Here is a 21,573-nt window from a genome sequence, read left to right on the forward strand (position 1 = left end):
TATATAAATCTATCTCGTTAGGACGCCCGCCTCCTAATCGGAGGTCGGCGCACTTGGCCAGCGTGGTAGACTATGGCCAAAACCTTTCTCACTCTGAGAGGAGACTCGGTGCTTTGTAGTGAGCCGGGCGGCGATAGGTTGATCATGGCGATGATGATATCCCCCTATAGTTCAAACTACTGGACGTATCAGACTGGAATTTGGCATGCAGATAGCTATTATGACGTAGACATCCGCTAAGAAAAGAGTTTTAAAAATTCAACCCCGAAAGGGATAAATAAAATAGGGGTTTGAAATTTGTGTAGTCCACGCGGACGAAGGCGCGGGAATAAGCTAGTCGTCTTATCTCACAAAAACACCAATAAGTACCTGCAGTTAGCGATTAGGGCTTTGAGTAGTCTTAAATATATAAAAGGAAAAGGTGACTGACTGACTGATCTATCAACGCACAGCTCAAACTAACTACTAGACGGATCGGGCTGAAATTTGGCATGCAGTTAGCTATTACCACGTAGACATCCGATAAGAAAGGGTTTTTGAAATTTCAACCCCTAAGGGGGTGAAATAGGGGTTTAAAGTTTGTGTAGTCCACGCGGACGAAGTCGCGAGCATAAGCCAGTACGAGATAATTTCAATAATTGTCTTATAATGCTCACACAAAGGCACCAATAATAAACTTAATACCTGCTAGATAATATCTCTAGATGACAGTTTATAAGCATGTCTCTCGCTAATAGGGTGTATTTCACCATTGTAGGTATCGTTAGACAGAAGATCCTCGTTTAAAGTATGGCTGAAATTGTTTTCAAGATAAATAGGAAAGAACATAGAGGTATGTTAAAAAATCAGTCCCCTTATTATAAATGCAAAAGTGTGTTTGTTTGGTGGTTTGTCCTTCAATCACATCGCAACGGTGCATCGGATTGACGTGATTTTTTGCAAGGGTATATATAAAGACCTGGAGAGTGACATAGACTCACATAGGCTACTTTTTATCCCGGAAAATCAAAGCGTTCCCACGGGATTTTTAACAACCTAAGTCCACGCGGACGAAGTCGCGGGCATTAGCTAGTTGAATAATAAAAATTATTTTTTGTCAATAATAATAATAATAATAATTATTATTATTATTAATAATAATAATAATTATTATTATTATATTGTTATTAGCTGATATATCGGTACTAGCTGATGCCCGTGACAAATTTAGATAAAAAGAGAGAAGTTAAGACAGTGGGCTTTAATAGTGATGATAAATTAAATCCAATGATTACTAATGAAAGTTATCATTTATCAATTATTTGTCAGGTAAGGCCAGATACTAAGTAATTAAAAATCAAGCAAAGCATCTGCTGTATTCTTTCAAAGTAAGAATCCTAATCATCTAAACAGGCTTCTATAATAATTAGAAGCTAACAACCTAGTGTTTACTTTTATCTCAATGTATAAAATAAATAGCACAAGAGGGTAGGTGATAAATACAGAAGTAAAACCAACCAAGTCGAATAATAATTGAATTGTATTGTTCAGCATTGATCTATTTATATTAAAATGAATCTACCGCCCGTTTCGCTAAGGTGTTTAGTCATGGAGAAGAAAGGGCAAAGAAACTCCATAACACACATCTTTTAAAACATTAGAACGTTGAGTAAAGTAGTAGGTACATATTTGGTACACAGTTACAACAGGTAACCTATAAAAGGCAAATGATTACATTACATTATAATAAAATATAAGAATACTTAACTTCAGTAAGATCCGCTGTGTTTGCTCTGGGCTGTCGATACAAGACTGTTCCCTCTCTGTCGAGGTAGGGTACTTTTATAACACTGCCATCGCAAACCAGGCGGATGTCGACTATCACATGATCTTAATATTAATCATTATTTATTTTAGGTTTGTTGACAAAAGGTATGTTGACACACCCAATTTACAATAATAAAATCAGTGACATTGATGGTCTACGTATTTATAATTTACAATAATAATGAGCGACTTAAATTGTCAGTTTACACAACATTATTATTTCACATAATAGCTATTGCCAACTGTATGTTGACAATAGCTTAATATAATGTCACTCTTAGTATATTGACAATATTTAATTTACAATGAATAATTAGTGACATGTATTGATAATTTATATAATATAATTTTTCATATTTTCATATTCCTAGATACCAAATTAAACAAGAATAAACAATAATAGTTTTACACTATTGTATTGTATGATGACAGTAAGAAACTAGGAACATTGACATTGTATCCGGAAACGGAATAACAATTCTGTTTTAAACATCACAACAAACATTTACTTCAGACTCCCAAGTTTATGATTAGATGAATTTTAGCATAATAATTATGTATCCAATTTTATCGTTATATAACACGGCCATACTGACAAGTACTTCGCTCCCGAAGTACATAGGGAAATACGGAGAGAAAGGAAAAAAAAATCCTTATGCCTTAGTTTTTTTTTTTTTTTTTGTTTTTTTTTTTGTATACCATTCGGCAATAATAACATTTGTCCCTTTTAGGAATAAAAACGCTTGTCCCGTTCGGGAATCTGAACGTTTGTCTCATTCGGACATCTCAAATTATTTATTATTATTATTCATATTACCATTATATGTATATTATTATATATGTATTTTTTTTGTTTGTTTTTTTTTTTGTATCTCATTCGGCAATAATAACATTTGTCCCTTTTAGGAATAAAAACGCTTGTCCCATTCGGGAATCTCTACGTTTGTCTCATTCGGGAATCTCAAAATATTTATTTTTATTATTTATTACCGTTATAAATTTACTATAATATGTATTTATTATTACATTTACCATATTTATTTATTTTATTTTTAATTTATTTACTTTTATTATTATCAATATTTGTTCCATTCGGAAATCTCAAGCTCGTCCCATTCGGGAATCTCGATATTTAGTTCCATTCGGAAATCTCAAGCTCGTCCCATTCGGGAATCTCGATATTTAGTTCCATTCGGAAATCTCAAGCTCGTCCCATTCGGGAATCTCGATATTTAGTTCCATTCGGAAATCTCAAGCTCGTCCCATTCGGGAATCTCGATATTTAGTTCCATTCGGAAATCTCAAGCTCGTCCCATTCGGGAATCTCGATATGTGTTCCTTTCGGAAATCTCTCAGTTCGTTCCTTTCGGAAATCTCTCAAGTTTTGTTTTTTTTTTTGTTTTTTTTTTGTCCCATTGGGAGTCTTAACATTTTGTCCCATTGGGAGTCTTAACATTTGTCACATAGTGAGTCTTAACATTTTGTCCCATTGGGAGTCTTAACATTTTGTCACATAGTGAGTCGTAACATTTTGTCCCATTGAACTTTTTGTCACATGGTGAGTCTTAACATTTTGTCCCATTGGGAGTCTTAACATTTTGCCACATAGTGAGTCTTAACATTTTGTATCCTTATAAATTTTTTTATTTTTTTTTTCTTTTTCTTTTTTCTTCTTTTTTTTTACTTTTCCCTTTCCTTCCTCTCCGTTCTCCTTCTGTCATTTAGCATAAATTATTAGTATGTTTTATTATAATTCGGCCATCTTGATAAGTACTTCGTTCCCGAAGTACATAGGAAAATAGAAAACTGCAGCCCGTGAAATTAAATCAACTACGGCAACAAAAGCACCAACACAAAAAAAATAAGATTGTGCTATTCTCAAAACAAAATTCAATGATTCAATGTCAATGTTACTGTCATAAAAACTAGGATAGCTAGACGTCAGACCAAAATTAGAGTAGAAGAGAATATGTTTTCTTTGTTGATTATGTCTTATAAACAAGTGTAGTGTATGTACATCAAACCAACTCAAAACAAGAATAAATTGATAACACGTAACGTAGGTATTTATAAAATTAAAATGTTCTGATAGCATTACTAAACAGAAAAAAAACTTGAGCAGGTAATCTGCCTTACGTTGCTAAAAAAAGTAATTTAGTTAAATAATAAAAGTTACTTGAATGGACCATCTCTTTTGTGTTGTTTTAAGAGAAGAAAAATGGTTGAGTTATTTTAAGAAGCAAATAAATAAATAATATAGTTTATGTTTAAGTTACATAAATCAGAATAAGGTAATTTCTTCAAGTTTCGAGTTGTAAGTACGATGCAATTTCTCAAAAGCAAACCTACTGATTTGATTATTATTATTGTTTCGGTATATCATAACTTTCTAAATGATTTCACATTGTTATATACTTTATCAAAAACCGTTCGGCCAATCTGACCTCTAACTAGACTTATTCTTATCCAAATAAATTATACCACAAACACGTGGTTTAACGTTAAAAGTTGCACAAAGTTCACTTTAAAGCAGCACATAAATACACTTCACTTATCTTTCAAAATTGAAGCGACGTTCTAACCAAAGGTGCCACATGAGCACCAAGTGCCGATGACAAAAGCGCTGCAGGGTGCTTTGGGATCATCGGACACGAACACCACGTGCCGCCGACGACAGGTGGCAGCCTGTCGCTTCGAGGAGAGGCCACATCCACGATTACTGAAAGCATTTGAAAAGTATTAGTATTGCGACAAGAAAAGAATTATCGTATCCCACTTCTGATGACAAATTTAGATAAAAAGAGAGAAGTTAAGACAGTGGGCTTTAATAGTGATGATAAATTAAATCTAATGATTACTAATGAAAGTTATCATTTATCAATTATTTGTCAGGTAAGGCCAGATACTAAGTAATTAAAAATCAAGCAAAGCATCTGCTGTATTATTTCAAAGTAAGAATCCTAATCATCTAAACAGGCTTCTATAATAATTAGAAGCTAACAACCTAGTGTTTACTTTTATCTCAATGTATAAAATAAATAGCACAAGAGGGTAGGTGATAAATACAGAAGTAAAACCAACCAAGTCGAATAATAATTGAATTGTATTGTTCAGCATTGATCTATTTATATTAAAATGAATCTACCGCCCGTTTCGCTAAGGTGTTTAGTCATGGAGAAGAAAGGGCAAAGAAACTCCATAACACACATCTTTTAAAACATTAGAACGTTGAGTAAAGTAGTAGGTACATATTTGGTACACAGTTACAACAGGTAACCTATAAAAGGCAAATGATTACATTACATTATAATAAAATATAAGAATACTTAACTTCAGTAAGATCCGCTGTGTTTGCTCTGGGCTGTCGATACAAGACTGTTCCCTCTCTGTCGAGGTAGGGTACTTTTATAACACTGCCATCGCAAACCAGGCGGATGTCGACTATCACATGATCTTAATATTAATCATTATTTATTTTAGGTTTGTTGACAAAAGGTATGTTGACACACCCAATTTACAATAATAAAATCAGTGACATTGATGGTCTACGTATTTATAATTTACAATAATAATGAGCGACTTAAATTGTCAGTTTACACAACATTATTATTTCACATAATAGCTATTGCCAACTGTATGTTGACAATAGCTTAATATAATGTCACTCTTAGTATATTGACAATATTTAATTTACAATGAATAATTAGTGACATGTATTGATAATTTATATAATATAATTTTTCATATTTTCATATTCCTAGATACCAAATTAAACAAGAATAAACAATAATAGTTTTACACTATTGTATTGTATGATGACAGTAAGAAACTAGGAACATTGACATTGTATCCGGAAACGGAATAACAATTCTGTTTTAAACATCACAACAAACATTTACTTCAGACTCCCAAGTTTATGATTAGATGAATTTTAGCATAATAATTATGTATCCAATTTTATCGTTATATAACACCCGCGACTTCGTACGCTCGGATTTAGGTTTAAAAAATCCCGAGGGAACTGATTGATTTTCCGGGATAAACCCATGCAAAAAATCACGTCGATCCGTTGCTCCGTTGCAACGTGATTGAAGGACAAACCAACAAACCAACAAACAAACACACTTTCGCATTTATAATAGGAGTAGTGATAAAAATCAGTCAAACCTTCTTATAGAAAGAATACGAAGAGTATAGTGGAACTCTGTGTCCATTAGGAAGATTGATGTTGGAATTCCCTTAGGAAACTATGATTTAGTTGATCTAGGGCAGGTTGTTCTTTGTGTACAAAAAATGTATGAATAAAACCACAAAACAGAATAAAAAACCGGCCAAGAGTGAGTCGGGCCACGGTCTTTTAGGGTCTTTTAGTACATTATGTTTTGGTCACAGCTTACAAACTATTTTATGAATCGTATAATTTCTAAATTGTCTCTAGTCTGGCCTGGTTGGAGGCTACGGCTATGGCTAGTTACTACCGTACCTACAAAACCGTGCCGCCAAGCGATTAGCGTTCCGGTAGAAACCGAGAGCCGGTGTAATGAAAACTGCCATACCCCTTCCAAGTTTGCCCGCTTCTATCTTAGACTGTATCATCACTTACTACCACGTGAGATCGCAGTCAAGGGCTAACCTATCCATAATATAAAAATGAATCACTAAATGTGTTGCTCATCGCAAATCTCGAAAACAGCTGAACCGATTTCGCTAATTCTTTTTTTATAATATTCCTTGAAGTACGAGAATGGTTCTTACGGAGAGAAAAATTTAAAAAATTTGAATCGACTGTTAGGCGGAACGAAGTTCGCCAGGGCAGCTAGTAATGAAATAAAAAACAAACGTCACTATTAATGTAAACGTCTTTGCGGAGTGATCCTTCTGTACCTTCTGTACTTATTAAATGTTCTTTGGTTATAGACAAAGCAAAGAGTGTGTAAAATTATATAATCTGTTTATTTTCAATCCAGTGGATGGAAAATTCGGTCCAGACGTGACTCTCAACGAATACATTAGAAACGTGGCTCATCTCCGTGGAACTAAAGCGATGTGTCGTGAAGGAGGCTGCGGCGCTTGCGTGGTCAACATCCAAACTGCATTAACACCGAGCAATGAAATTAAAACATTTGCCGTCAACTCTGTAAGCATGAATATCATAACATCAATGTTTGTTCGAATTGCGTAAATTAGGCATTAGTCTTTGCAGTGCACACTTTGGACAAAAATCAAGATCAATTTTTAATATCACAGAATTAAAATCACGTAAATCACTAGTACTTAACTTGTCTATCTATATAAATAAAAACCGGCCAAGTGCAAGTCAGGCTCGCGCAACCAGGGTTCCGTAATACAGTCGTATTTTTTCGACATTTTGCACGATAATTCAAAAACTATGATGGATAAAAATAAATAAAAAACTGTTTTAGAATGCACAGGTGAAGCCCTTTCATATGATATAGTTATCTTACTTCGAAATATGAAAATACTAATTATTAGTTCATGACCACAATTTAATTTTTTTTGTGTGATATAACCACAAATTCACGGTTTTCAGATTTTTCCCCTAATACCAGCTATTATAAGACCCACCTACCTACCAAATTTCATGATTCTAGGTCAACGGGAAGTAACCTGTAGGTTTCTTGTTAGACAGACGGACAGACAGACAGACAACAAAGTGATCCTATAAGGGTCCCGTTTTTCCTTTTGAGGCACGGAACCCTAAAAAATTAAATTGTGGTCATATACTAATAATTACCGCACCGCGCGCCACCGTAAGGAATTTCACCCTCACCACCTGGGTGTCTGGTGCACTTCGACCGTCCGCTGCGCCAGATCCTTCTTTCCACGCACATGCAAACTGTGGAAACTGTTTGCTCGCTATATCTATTTAAAAAAATGTGTTTTCAATGTAAGATAACTATATATCAAGTGGGGTAAACTGGTGGGAGACAGGAGACTGGTATATTAATGAACAATCAAAAACCACTGCGTCTGAGGTAGGTATATAACTATATAAGATATGGCTTGTAGATTTTCTCTATAATGCAGACCCAGATTTTTTATTATTATTATAAGTACTTATCTGTAGTGCTAAGTAATGAAACAAGCGTCGGAAGCTAACTGACATTTATTCTAAACTTTTTAAAACTACCTTGCATACCTCCCTTTTTAAGTACAGCAATAATTACCAAAAATACAAATTAATTTGATTACCTCTTACCAATACCTTACAAACCTACTACATTACAACTTTTGTTTAGTGGAGCGTTTGTACGCTCTCAAAGCGCGCGCCGACACACCGGGCGATGGAGGGGCCGGTTGCTCCGAATTTGGCATTTCCAGCGAGTCTTCGTGCCCCGAAAGTTCTTTATTGTCGTGATTCGTGACTGACTGACCATCTGCATCGCCGGGTGTATCCGTGTCGCTTTCGACACCGGCACCGTTCGCAGTAGCAACTTCGTCTGGCTGGCTTGTGCTTGCGCGCGACAAGGTATATCTATTTTTTTTATCGGGGCCAACTGGTCCTGGTGTCTACGCCATTCATTACCATTACTTATATTTACCTTATAAGACACCGGGCCTGTTTTCTCCGATATTACGCCTTCCGACCATTTCCTCCCCTTCTGGGTATAATCGCGCGCTAGCACAGCTTCACCGACCCTAAACTCTCGGATTAGGCCTTTGCCTCCCTGCTTTTGCTTGTCCTGTGCCTCGCGGACAGTGGAAGCGATGTCTGGGCGCAATGCATCAAGTCTACTCCGGAGTCTATGCCCTAGTAATGCGACTGCTGGCGAAATTCCAGTTGTCGCGTGATCACAATTTCGGTATTGAAAAAGAAATCTGTGTAAAGCAACGGACACATCCTCGTTCTCAAATTTAGCTCGCTTAATAACCTTTTTTACAGTTTTTACCGCGTTTTCCGCTTCTCCGTTCCCTTGAGGTCTATAAGGTGCCGATGTCGTGTGCTTAATACAGTTCTTGAAACAATACGTCCGGAACTCGTCCGATAAAAATGGCGGGCCGTTGTCTGTAACCAATTGGGCACATAGCCCAAATCGGGCAAATATTGATCGCACAGATTTCACGGTTGCGCTGGCTGTCGTACTTGCCATCTCCATCACTTCAATCCACTTTGAGTGTGCATCTACTACAACCAAATAACGCTTACCAAAACATTCGGCAAAATCCGCGTGTAAACGCTGCCACGGATGCTGAGGGAACTCCCATGGGTGAAGAGGTGCACACGCGGGCGCGTCGCGCACATGCCTGCAAGCTGGACATGAGCGGCAAAGCTCTTCGATATCGTTATCTATGTTTGGCCAATAAACATAATTTCGCGAAATATTTTTCATTTTGTTCATACCCAAGTGTCCCTCATGAAGTTCACTCAGCACCGCTTTCCTTAACCCCGACGGGATAATCACCCTATATTTATACATAAGACATCCTAAATCCATACATATATCATTCTTACGAGCGAAATATGGTTTTTTCTACCTCAGAACTGGCAGCCGACGGCCAACCAAACATAACATATTTCGATATTTTACATAGCACGGTATCCTTCTGGATTTCTTTAGAGATCTGTTTATAATTGACAGGCAGGGTTTCCTCTAATAAATTCATATAACTTATATGTTGGTCGAGGCGTGCGGAAGGTCGCTCGTACGATATCGGTAGACGCGATAACGCGTCGGCTGGCCCGTTGTGTTCCGAGCGTACAAACTCGATCGAAAAATCGTAACCCGCCAGTCGAACGGCCCACCGCTGTAACCTACTCGCCGCCGTTTGAGGAATACCATTCTTGTTACCAAAAATAAAGGTTAACGGTTTATGGTCGGTTTTCAATGTAAAATGCCTACCTAATAAAAACTGATGGTGTTTGATTATACCAAAATATATAGCAAGGGCCTCTTTATCCAACTGACTGTACTTTCTCTCAGCTTCGTTCAAAGTGCGAGAAACACAGCTGACCGGCCGCTCCTGCCCGTCCGAGTAACGGTGAGCCAACACGGCCCCGATACCATAGGCACTGCTGTCTACCGAAAGCACGAGCGGTCGCCCTTCCTCATAGTGCGCCAACACCCGCTTACCCAGTAAAGCATTTTTAGCCGCATTAAAAGCCGAGGCACAACGTGAATCCCAATTCCAACGGCAATTTTTTTTTAGTAGTGCATGCAATGGGTACAACATAGTACTTAGATTTGGAATAAACTTGCCATAATAATTGATTAGTCCCAAAAAACTTTTAATTTGAGTTACATCTTTAGGTATTGGGATTGCGTTAATCGCCTCCAACTTTTCCGGGTCGGGATGTAGGCCCTCCTTGTCAATTATGAACCCTAAATAATTTACGTTCTTCTGTAGGAATTTACATTTATTTAGTTTAACCGTGAGACCTGCCTGTCGTAAACGCTCCAATACAGCTCGCAGATTTCTTAAATGTGCCTGTCTATTTTCCCCGGTCACACAGATATCATCGAGAAAAACTACCGTGCCAGGTATTCCACGCAATGTCTCTTCCATCAATTTTTGAAATTTTTCGGGTACGCAAGATAATCCGTAGGGTGTACGGCGATACACGAATGTCCCGATATGCGTGGTGATCGCGGTATACTTTTGAGAGCTCTCCTCGAGTAAGACCTGCTCATAGGCGTGGCGGAGATCAATTTTACTGTATTCGTCACCATTACTTAAATTGGCAAACAACTCGTCGATGCGTGGTAAAGGGTAATAATCTCTTTTCAATTTAGGATTTATAGTAATTTTATAATCACCACAAATTCGGATGTCCCCGTTAGTCTTGATCACGGGGACTATCGGCGTACCGAAATCGGAATGGTCCACGCGATAAATCGTACCGTCCCGTTCAAGCCGCTCGAGTTCCCTCTCGACGCGTTCGCGTAACGCGAGCGGCACGGGCCGCGCTCGGACATACACCGCGGCGGAATCGGTGAGCTGTAATTGTAGCTTTCTATTACAAGTTCCCAACTTCTCACTGAATACTTCGGGAAACTCCTTACATAGACGGGTCACAAATTGATCTTCTTCAATTAATTCATTAATATTTATTTGTGTTATTTCTAATGCGCGGAGCCAATCACGCCCGAGTAACGGCCTGTTACCCCCTTTTATAATATATAATTTCAAATCCTTGGCAACCATAGACCTCAGTTGCACCCGAACTAATATATATCCGAGAGAATCAATTCGTGACCCCGAATAACTACGCAAAATTAAATTATCTTTCACAATTTCTTTATGTTTAAATAATTTCTCATAACACTTTTCGTTAATAGCCGATATCCGACTGCCGGTGTCGATTTCTAGTTCCAGTAAATTATTGTCCACCTTAACTTTAATATAGTACGGTTTGTTACCTTGAGAAACGATGTCTATGTTGAAGAAATCCTCATCCGAACTCTCACTGACCAAATTTTGACACTTCACCTCACTTTGCCGCACTTTCTTGCACATAACCTTTAGGTGTCCGCGCTGAGAGCACTCATCACAGGTAAAATTGGCGTATCTACAACGCCCTCGGTGTTGCCGGCCGCACCGCCAGCACGGCGCACCCGATGCGCCACTGCCACTCGCCGCGCCGCCCGGCCCGCTCACACCACTCGCGCCGACCGCACCGCTCCTGCCCAGCCGCGAACCGCGCGCGCGCTGGCTGCGCGCCGCATGCAAGCCTTCGCTCGCGTCCCCGCCGCCCGCCGGCGGTGCGGTGCCGCCTCCGCTCACCACCGCGTGTCTCTCTGCCGCTTCTAAAGCGAGAGCTAGCTCGACTGCCTTTTTGTAGTCTAAACTTTTTTCGGCGAAAATTCGAGATCTCATGACGTCACTCGATAGGCCCGAGACGAATTGGTCCCGGAGATTCTCTTCTAATCTCGTGCCGAAATTACACGTAACCGCCAGGTGTTTCAGGTGCTGCAAATAATCCGTTAATGTCTCGCCCGGTTGCTGTCGTCTTTGTCGAAAAACGTGCCTTTCAGCTATCTCGGAGCGTTGTGGTTCAAGATGGTTGGTGACCAGCTCGGTGAGACTATCAAAAGTCTTATTCTCTGGGTGGTCGGGAGCACAAAGGTCACACATTAATGAGTATGTCGCTTCGCCGACCACAGTAATTAACGTAGGCACCTGTAGTTCCACTTTAATTTCGTTTAGTAATATAAACTGTTTAACACGGCGTACGTATGCCGGCCATTGCTTTGAGGTTAAATCGAACGGTTCGATTTTTCCGATAGGCATATATTCACTCACGCGCGGATTATACTTTTATGTGCGAAACACTAAGTTTAAATTACTTTTAAAACACTAAAGTAGCCTTACACACACGTTATCTAATTTTAATCAATAAAATTTAAATTTCTCGTCGCCAGTGCTAAGTAATGAAACAAGCGTCGGAAGCTAACTGACATTTATTCTAAACTTTTTAAAACTACCTTGCATAAAAAAATTATTAAATTTCTAGTGCCTAGTATCAGTTTTCTCATGTCACGGATGGGATATTACTACAATAGAAGGCATAGGTAACGAAAGGACTGGTTACCATGAAATACAAAAACGGCTCGCAAATTTTAATGGAACTCAGTGTGGATATTGCTCTCCAGGATTTGTGATGAACATGTACAGGTACAAGCTATACACATATAAATATAACATTATCATCATCATCATCATCGTTATTTACCAATAGACGTTCACTGTTGGACATAGAGCTCTTGTAGGGACTTTCACTCTAGACTTAATGATGTAGGGATAGGTACGAATCCAGCGACTCTCTGCGATTTGTTGGATGTCGTCTGTTCACCTAATGGGAGTCTTCTCCAATTTGCATGGTTTTTCGCATTATGTGCCCTACCCATTGCCACTTCTGCTTCAGCAACAGAGTTATGTCAGTTACTCTGGTTCTGCTGCGGATCTACTCATTCCTGATTTGATTATGTAGAGAAACTCCAAGCACAGCTCTCTCTATCACCCACTGAATGACTCTTGGGGTTTCTTATGAGGCTCATAATAACGATCAAAACATAATATTTCTAGGTATATATTCCTCAAATAAAGTAAGCCTGAAATGAAAATATCTTATAATATGAATCTTTCATTTCAGTCTCTACATGTCCAAAAATAAAAATCTAACAACTAAAGAAGTGGAGAATTCATTTGCAAGCAACATTTGTCGGTGTACTGGCTACCGACCAATAGCTGAAGCCTTTAAATCATTTGCAGTTGACGCCGACAAAGCATTACGTGATAAAGTTATTGACTTAGAAGATTTACATTTAGTAAAAGCTTGTACTAGAGATTGTTCTAATAGAAAGTGCTTAAATAAAAAGTCTTTAAGTAAAAACATTGATATACTTAATGATAAAGATGATATTAGTTGGTGTATGATTGAAAAACTGAATAATAAGACGTTTATGGTGACAAGTCCAGCACATAAATGGCTTAAAGCATATTATTTAGAAGATATATTTAAAGCTATGCAAAATGATAATAATTACAAATTGATCGCAGGAAACACTGGACAAGGCATGTAGAAAAATTAACATTAGCAGATGTTACAAAATATGTATCCTAAAAAGCTGAAAATTAATGTCAATAATTTTGTTTTAGGGGTGAATCAAAAAACTGATTACCCAACAAATATTATAGATATTTTCAGTGTGTCTGAACTTAAAGAACATGTTCTGGATGTTAATTTAATTTTGGGAGCTGGTATATCTTTGTCAACATTATTGGAAATTTTCCACAGCCTGTCTACAGCTAACGAAGATTTTAAATATTTAAAGGAACTACACGACCATTTAGATTTGGTGGCCCATATTCCTGTACGAAATGTAAGTATGGCTTTTAAAATTTTTGGCTGCATAAAGAAAAAAATGATAATTATAATACTGAGATTTTACAGATTGGGACCATAGGTGGAAACCTCATGCTTAAACATATCAACAATGAATTTCAATCTGATTTGTTTCTTCTATTTGAAACTGTTGGCGGAATGGTAACAATAGGTAACATTTTTAATTATTAATTTATTCATCTATAGAAAAAAATATTATAACGTACAATAATTCATTTTTATTTCAGCTGAAGGTATAGGAAAGAACATAACAATGACGCTTCCTGAATTCCTAAAAGTGGACATGAACGGAAAACTTATCTCAAATGTCATACTTCCACCTTTACCTCAATGTTGCTCCCTCAAAACTTACAAGGTAACAGTAGCAGTGCATGGATTTATTAGAAAAAAAAAGATAATCATTTAATATTCACCATCATAAATGTGTTTTAGATTATGCCTCGAGCCCAAAATTCTCATGCAATTGTCAATGCCGGATTTTTGTTTAAATTTCATCACAGCTCTCAGATACTTGAAAGTGCTATTTTAGTTTATGGTGGAATATCTAGAGATTTTATACATGCGACAAGAACTGAGGAAATATTAATTGGCCGAGACCCCTACACTAATGAGACATTACAATTAGTCCTCAAAAGTCTGCAAGAGGAGATCCAACCTGAAGAGAATCCACTGGATCCTTCGGCTGAATATAGAAAAATGCTTGCCGTTAGTCTATATTACAAAGTAAGGACCCTTAAAAACTTTAAGAAGTGATTTGATTTCTATTATTGTCACTTATCACCATATTTATAATATTTCAGGCAATTCTTTACTTTTGTCCAGATAATAAAGTAAATCCAATATATAAGTCTGGTTGGAAAGTATTCAAAAGAGAGACATCTAAAGGAAGCCAAAGTTTTGAAACTGATGAAAGAATATGGCCTTTGAATCAACCAGTGCCAAAATTAGAAGCATTAGTGCAATGTTCTGGTGAAGCCGAATATTCAAATGACATTCCTGTAATGAATGATGAAGTTTTTGCCGCATTTGTTACGGCTGATATTAATCCAGGAAGTGTGATAAGTAGTTTTGATACAGAAAAAGCTTCTGTAAGTGATCCTTACACTTCAGAAACAACTAATATTTCTTACTGTCGTAATTTTTAATGTTAATACATCAAGAGTTTTCACATTTAATTTCAGAATATTTCTGGAGTATCAGGATTTTATACTGCCAAGGATATACCAGGAAATAATTCCTTTACGCCTTCGAAAATTCCAATGATGGATGCCAACGAGGAAATTTTATGTTCAGGAAAAGTAATGTATTACGGGCAACCAGCTGGAATTATAATAGCTGACAGAGAACAGACAGCTCAAAAAGCTGCTAAGCTCGTAAAAGTAAATTATTCTTTAGTGAGTACAAAGAAACCTTTGCTTACAATAGATAGTGTCCTTAAATCTCCAGAAATAAACGAAAGGATGGTTAAGAATCAAATTATAGAACCGACAGAAGCCGGGAATGATGTTAAGCATGTTTTAAGCGGAGAGTTAACATTAAAAGGACAATATCATCACTATATGGAACTGCAGACATGTGTTGCGATTCCTACAGAAGACGGCTTAGATGTCTATTCATCGAGTCAGTGGTTAGATTTAGTTAGTGTAGCTATTGCTGAGTGCCTTAATCTTCCAGTGAACAGGTAATTTAATATAAATTTTATACTTGTTAATCCCTTACTACCTACATTGACCTTGAATAAAATAAAAATGTAGTATTTGTGAAAATTCTGGAGCTTTAACCCTTAACGAGTTTTTTAGCCATATAAGGATTTATTATATTAGGTATATCTTGCCTAGGTAATTTCTTAGCTACATGTTATTCAAATAAATGATACACCACCGATCTTTAATATAGAAGGCAATATTTTTTTAGAATTAACGTAATAGTCCGTAGATTGGGTGGAGGATATGGAGGCAAAATATCTCGTGCTTCTCAGATAGCATGTGCTGCAGCATTAGTTGCACATTTAGAAAGAAAGCCATGCAGATTTATATTGCCTTTAATAACCAATATGAAATCTATTGGAAAGAGATTGCCGCTAAATAGTAAATTCGAGGTAAGGTTAAACGTTTCTCTATTTTAGAATACTTTTAAAATATTACCGTGCGACGCTTAAAGCGACGTAGTCGCTTTAAGCTTTGTATCTTTTTGAATGTGTACTATAAAAATAAGAATTTATCTATAAAAATTTCGTTCAAAGCCTTTGTTCTCCCAATATAAAAATAGTCGACATCAAACAATGTTCTCTATACCTACTGCCTACGGGAATTCGACAAAATTGATTTAGCCGCTTCAATACTTGAAATATAAGCTTAATATAAGCCGGTTATTTACCAGTACCCCAATTTTATCAATTTTTATGAATAATTTTGTATTTATATTCAGGTAGGGGTAAATGAAGAGGGAGTTATTCAATATCTAAAAACTACTTTTCACCAAGACCACGGGTATTCATTCAATGAAAACATATCAGCAAGAACCATCGCCCATTTTTATAGCTGCTACGATCCAAGACGATGGAAGATAGAATCATATAGCATCATCACTGACACCGCATCAAATACGTTTTGCAGGTCACCATGTAGGTATTATTTCGTGATTGGACCACAATGATTCATTAACGCTATTATTGTTGTATAGAAGCAGGCATTACCTTGCGGAAGTCCATGATATACAATGAACCAAAAGCTTAATTCGCTATAATCCGCTGAATGTTCAGCGAATTAAGCTTTTGGTTCATTGGAACGCTATTATTGGTACATGTGCACCAAAATAAAATACTTAGGACTAGTTTCACAACCGCGGATAAATTTGACATTTTGACAGATTCACAATACAAAAACTGTCATCACGTGAAATATATTCGTCAGATAAAGTTTATCTGGAGGTAGTGAAACAGGCCCTTAGTGTAATTTTCAGTGTTTGTTGAACAATTTTGGTGAACCAAAAGATAGGTAAATACTCGATTCTACTCGTGTCAGCATCCGCACTATCGCAATCTAGTTGTGATCAAAATCTATGCAATTGGATCTAAATATGGACAAGTCACAGAAAATAGTTAATCTTGGTTATTCTCGTAGAGTTAATACATTATTTTATATTTGGAAAACGAGTGGCTTCAATGAAGTTTAGTAGTAACAGTAGTTTTTATTTATATTTTAAGCTTCGTTTTATTTATAGCGTCTACAGAAGGTGTTGCAATGATTGAAAATATTATGGAATATATCGCATTTAATATAGGAAAAGATCCCATGCAAGTACGTCTCGGAAATATGGAAACACAAAACAATCCTTTCCCAGACATGATCAATCAATTGAAAACCGATTCCGAGTACGAAAGGCGTAATGAGGAAATTATTACATACAATAAACAGAACAGATGGATGAAAAGGGCTTTAAAATTAATGCCCATGACGTTCGAAATATATTACTTCGGGAATTATAATTCAGTAGTATCAATTTATCACGCGGACGCCTCAGTTGTAATTTGTCATGGTGGCATAGCTATGGGACAAGGACTGAATACCAAAGTAGCTCAAGTGTGCGCTTTCGTATTGGGAATACCTTTAGACAAGATCAGAATAAAACCAAGTACAAGTGTAGTTTCACCGAATGCAATGGTTACTGGTGCAAGTATTGGTAGTGAATGCGTTGCTTTTGCGACCAAAAAAGCATGTGAAATACTTGTAGAAAGGTTGGCACCTATTAAAGCAAAAGGTTCGGTTGCTTGGGAGGAACTCATTACCAAAGCTTATCAAGAAGGTGTGGATTTACAAGCGTCGTATATGTATTCGACTAAAGATGACCTAAAATCGTATAACGTGTATGCAGTTTGTGCTCTAGAAGTAGAAATTGATATACTCACTGGTAATCATGATGTAAGAAGGGTAGATTTACTCGAAGATACAGGGCGAAGTTTAAGTCCTGTAATAGATGTTGGGCAGGTAAGTTTTCTACTAATCTGACTGAATTAAAAATTAACTGTCTTACCACAAAAACTTTAGATGCTACACACGTTTATCCCCATATTATAATGCACGTCTGAAAGTTTTTATGCTAAAACTAGTGACCTATATGTACTACGCACTGGATGGGTCATTTGTTTATTTCACCGAGTATGCCACTGGTCAAAAAGTTAGCAATAGCAGCTATAGTTGCAGCCTGCAAACATTTTTGTTCGGAATGACCAGTCTAGTGCAAATACATCATACATCATCATTCATCATCATACACAATGTCGTCGAAGACCGTAGGTATATTTCACGAAGTGTTCGCAGAAAAGATGGCTCTTATAGACTTTATATTTATAAAAATTCATTTCTGCTCATATAAATTTTCAGAGTAGGAGTCGAAAAAATTTAGGTAGTTCAAAATTTCACCGCATGGGAAAAAATTTCCCGAAGAATTCTGTGACACATGAAAACTGTATGAAGCCTCACGGACTCAATTTCCACGTGTCACAGAATTCAGTAAGAAATATTGCGCACTTCAGCAAAATAAAAGGAGATTGCTCACTCTAAGATTTCTAAAACCCTCAGTACTGAAAACATGACTAACATCAATAGCACCGAAAAATTGCTGTTAAAATTTTATTTTACGTGAAGGTAATCTACGGTTGATATTAATAATAATTAATAACCAATCTATCTGTAATCTATCGATAAGTTTTTTAAAATTAAAATATTCCAATAAAACTTAAAGCTAGCCTTATCTAATTATTATACAAATCATGCCAACCAATGGATAACTTCTGATATGAAATGAACATACTTAGGTACTTTCCTGGACAGCTGTAGTAATACCTACTGTCCAGAGATGAAATTCCATACTTACTTTTCTGGACAGTAGTAACACTGTCCGGGAAGTTTAACTTTCGAACCAATGTACAGGGTAAGAAATGTCCACATTTCATATCATTTTTTAGATCACTTTACTCTCGCGACCCAAAGAAAGATACTTACTTTTTTTATATATGTTTAGATAGAAGGTGCATTCGTGATGGGTTTAGGATACTGGACATCGGAAAACCTTATCTACGACCAGTCGACGGGAGAACTACTAACCAATCGTACATGGACGTACAAGCCGCCGGGAATCAAAGATATCCCCGCCGACATGAGGATTTACTTTCGCAGGAATGCGGGTAACGAACATGGTCTACTTCAATCAAAAGGTACATTGTATAATAGTACATACCATCAAGTAATTACACTTAAACTTGCACAGTGGGTGATTTTTAATTCAGGGTGCAAAAATATATCGCTGCTAAAAGTTGCGGTGGGCGATCTGCCTTCTTACATAATGTATTTATTTTTACGTTTTATTATTTAACTTTTAGTTTATTTAATTATTTAGATCTAACGCTTATAAATATCGTAAGCTAATACTGACTCGGTAAAAACCGATATAATTTTTCAGCCACAGGAGAACCGGCTTTTTGCCTGGCCACAATAGTCCTGCACACTTTTCGGGAGGCTATCCGCAACGCTCGACTCGACGCGGGCTATCCGGACCAATGGTTCGAAATAGGTTTGTTTGAATAACTTTTCTGTTTGTCTGTGGGTCTGTCGGCTCATCCGTTCAACAGATTTTGATGGAATTTACACTTAAAGACACTTTTTTTACTGAAGTATCCCGTGGGAACTCTTTCATATTCCAGGATAAAAGTATGTCCTTCCCCGGGATTTTTAAAACCTAAATCCACGCGGACGAAGTTGCGGCCTTCATATATTATGTAAAAAGTATAATAACCAAAAGTAAAATAGAGTAAAAGTAGTATTTTAATGTAGGTACTAAAACTGACTACGTCTGCCTGACATGTCAATTCGGGGAAATCAAAATCTGTAGGGTACCTACTTCACGTTGACCAATCATGAAATTTGGCATGTAGCAATGTTCTATAGCACAAGTAGATAAAGAAAAAATCCGAACACCGTGTGGTTACATCACAAAGAAAATTGTCGTTTGTATTCCCAACCAAATAAGTTACAGTACGTCGCCGAAAGTTAATGTAGGTACATCGGAGATAGCAGATTTATAGAGCGTTGTATCTGTCGTTGAGACCGACAAAACGTCATATAAGTATGAGTGACAGAGACAACGCTCTACAAAGCCGAATATCATTCTAAAGGCCGATATACATAACTTACTTTCTATCGTACCTATCTACAATTAACTAAACTAAATTAAATTAAATTAAATTAAATCACATCAAGTTGGCGCTGTTTGACATTAACTTGCAAATTTTTACTATACTGGCTTAAGATTTCTTTTACGATGGTACGGAACCCTTCGTGTGCAAGTTCGACTCGTACTTGTCCGACGGTCGTCAAGCGTAAACCTATCTTATACTTAGTTAAAAAGTATTTTTTTAATCATTTTTTTTTAATCATTTCGTTTCAGGTATACCATGCACAGCGGAGAACATTTTCATGGCACTTGAGCATAAAATAGAACATTTTGTATTGCAATAACGCGCGCATACAAGCTTTTGCCCACGACTTGGTCCGCCGTACATCTTCTTTAATATATAATACCGCAGTTAGCGATGAGGGCTTTGAGTAGTCTAAATAAATAAAAGGAAAAGGTGACTGACTGACTGACTGACTGATCTATCAACGCACAGCTCAAACTAGTGGACGGATCGGGCTGAAAGGCATGCAGATAGCCATTATGACGTAGGCATTCGCAAAGAAACGATTTTTGAAAATTCAACCACTAAGGGGGTGAAATAGGGGCTTTAAATTTGTGAAGTCCACGTGGACGAAGTCGCGAGCATAAGTTAGTATCATATAATTTTATTTATAACCACCCATTTTGTTAATAGTTACCTAGTTTGTGTAAACCTAATGCTTTATCCTAAAACTAGCTTATGCCCGCGACTTCGTTAACTTCGTACTTCGTTCGCGTGGACTACACAAATTTCAGACCCCTATATTGTACCCCTTTAAAGGATGCATTTTCTAAAATCCTTTCTTAGCGGATGCCTACGTCATAATAGCTATCAGCATGCCAAATTTCAGCCCGATCCGTCCAGTAGTTTGAGCTGTGCGTTGATAGATCAGTCAGTCAGTCAGTCAGTCAGTCACCTTGTCTTTTTATATATTTAGATAATTAATTTACTTGTATTGGACGTAAAATAGAAATGTAATATTATATTATACCTACCTACTTACATTTTGTATTTGAATATTATTTTTCCTTCGAGGCTATGAATAAAACTATTTTCTCCGAGAAATTCTATAATAAGTAATCTAACGAAATATAATATTTTTATCAAAAGTATAAGTCGTTGAAGTAATCCAAGTAGCCAATGTCACACAATCATAATTGAAATTCGTATTAAATACCCACATAGAGATATTCGAATAAGCTTAGAATCTAGAAAGCTGATACCTTTGTTATTCTAGGATCCTAATAAAGTACTATTATTATCTAGAAGTATTGAATTCTGAGAAGGTCCTTCATGACTCGCAGATTATGTACCTACGCTTAGTATAAGATTTTACGTCTCACCAACGTTGCTAGAATTCGAGAGTCGAAACAAAAATACGGCAAAGCAAAATGGACCCTAATTAACCTTGAATTAAAGTCAAAAATTCAATGCCACTGATTTTAATTTCGCAACGTTTCCGCTTGGAGCGCTGGCTGTAGAGGTGTAGACAAACTTGAGCTTTAAAACAAGGCTGTTAAGATCCAGTTTACTATAACGCGTCAGTGTTTCGACACTCGAATACTATCAACGTTGGTGATGCCGCCTCTACACATAGGCCAACGCGTTGGCAAGCGCGCTGGCCCAGCCACTGGCCCAATGTGTAGAACGGGCGTTGGCGCATTGGCGGTAGGCATTTGAACGTTGG

The 21,573-nt window shown here is 37.0% G+C and overlaps 2 protein-coding genes across 2 annotated transcripts in view; one reads left to right on the forward strand and one right to left on the reverse strand.

Moving 5' to 3' along the window:
- LOC117989365 (pancreatic triacylglycerol lipase-like) overlaps positions 1-21,252 on the reverse strand; it is a 35,174-nt gene extending 13,922 nt beyond the window's left edge. The window contains exon 1 of the mRNA XM_069504018.1: positions 21,230-21,252. The gene's annotated coding sequence lies outside the window, so the exon portion shown is untranslated. The remainder of the gene's footprint in view (positions 1-21,229) is intronic.
- On the forward strand, positions 729-20,903 carry LOC117989592 (xanthine dehydrogenase-like). Its single transcript, XM_034976954.2, has 16 exons — positions 729-832; positions 6,774-6,943; positions 12,281-12,441; positions 12,920-13,341; positions 13,426-13,649; positions 13,721-13,823; positions 13,900-14,027; positions 14,105-14,395; positions 14,473-14,760; positions 14,854-15,353; positions 15,587-15,770; positions 16,100-16,295; positions 16,895-17,658; positions 18,695-18,887; positions 19,133-19,243; positions 20,117-20,903. Exons 1-16 carry the CDS (start codon positions 790-792, stop codon positions 20,185-20,187), a joined length of 3,849 nt encoding a protein of 1,282 aa, XP_034832845.1. The 5' UTR covers positions 729-789; the 3' UTR covers positions 20,188-20,903.
- Positions 21,253-21,573: the final 321 nt, after the last annotated feature.

Source organism: Maniola hyperantus, chromosome 16 (genome assembly GCF_902806685.2).
Source record: "Maniola hyperantus chromosome 16, iAphHyp1.2, whole genome shotgun sequence".
Classification (NCBI taxonomy): Eukaryota; Metazoa; Arthropoda; class Insecta; order Lepidoptera; family Nymphalidae; genus Maniola; species Maniola hyperantus.

Coding starts and splice junctions, on each gene's coding strand:
- LOC117989592 (XM_034976954.2), top strand. CDS start 790: ATGGCTGAAATTGTTTTCAAGATAAATAGGAAAGAACATAGAG. Junction 13,650..13,720: donor CCCATATTCCTGTACGAAAT/GTAAGTATGGCT, acceptor GAGATTTTACAG/ATTGGGACCATAGGTGGAAA. Junction 16,296..16,894: donor TACGTTTTGCAGGTCACCAT/GTAGGTATTATT, acceptor TTTTATTTATAG/CGTCTACAGAAGGTGTTGCA.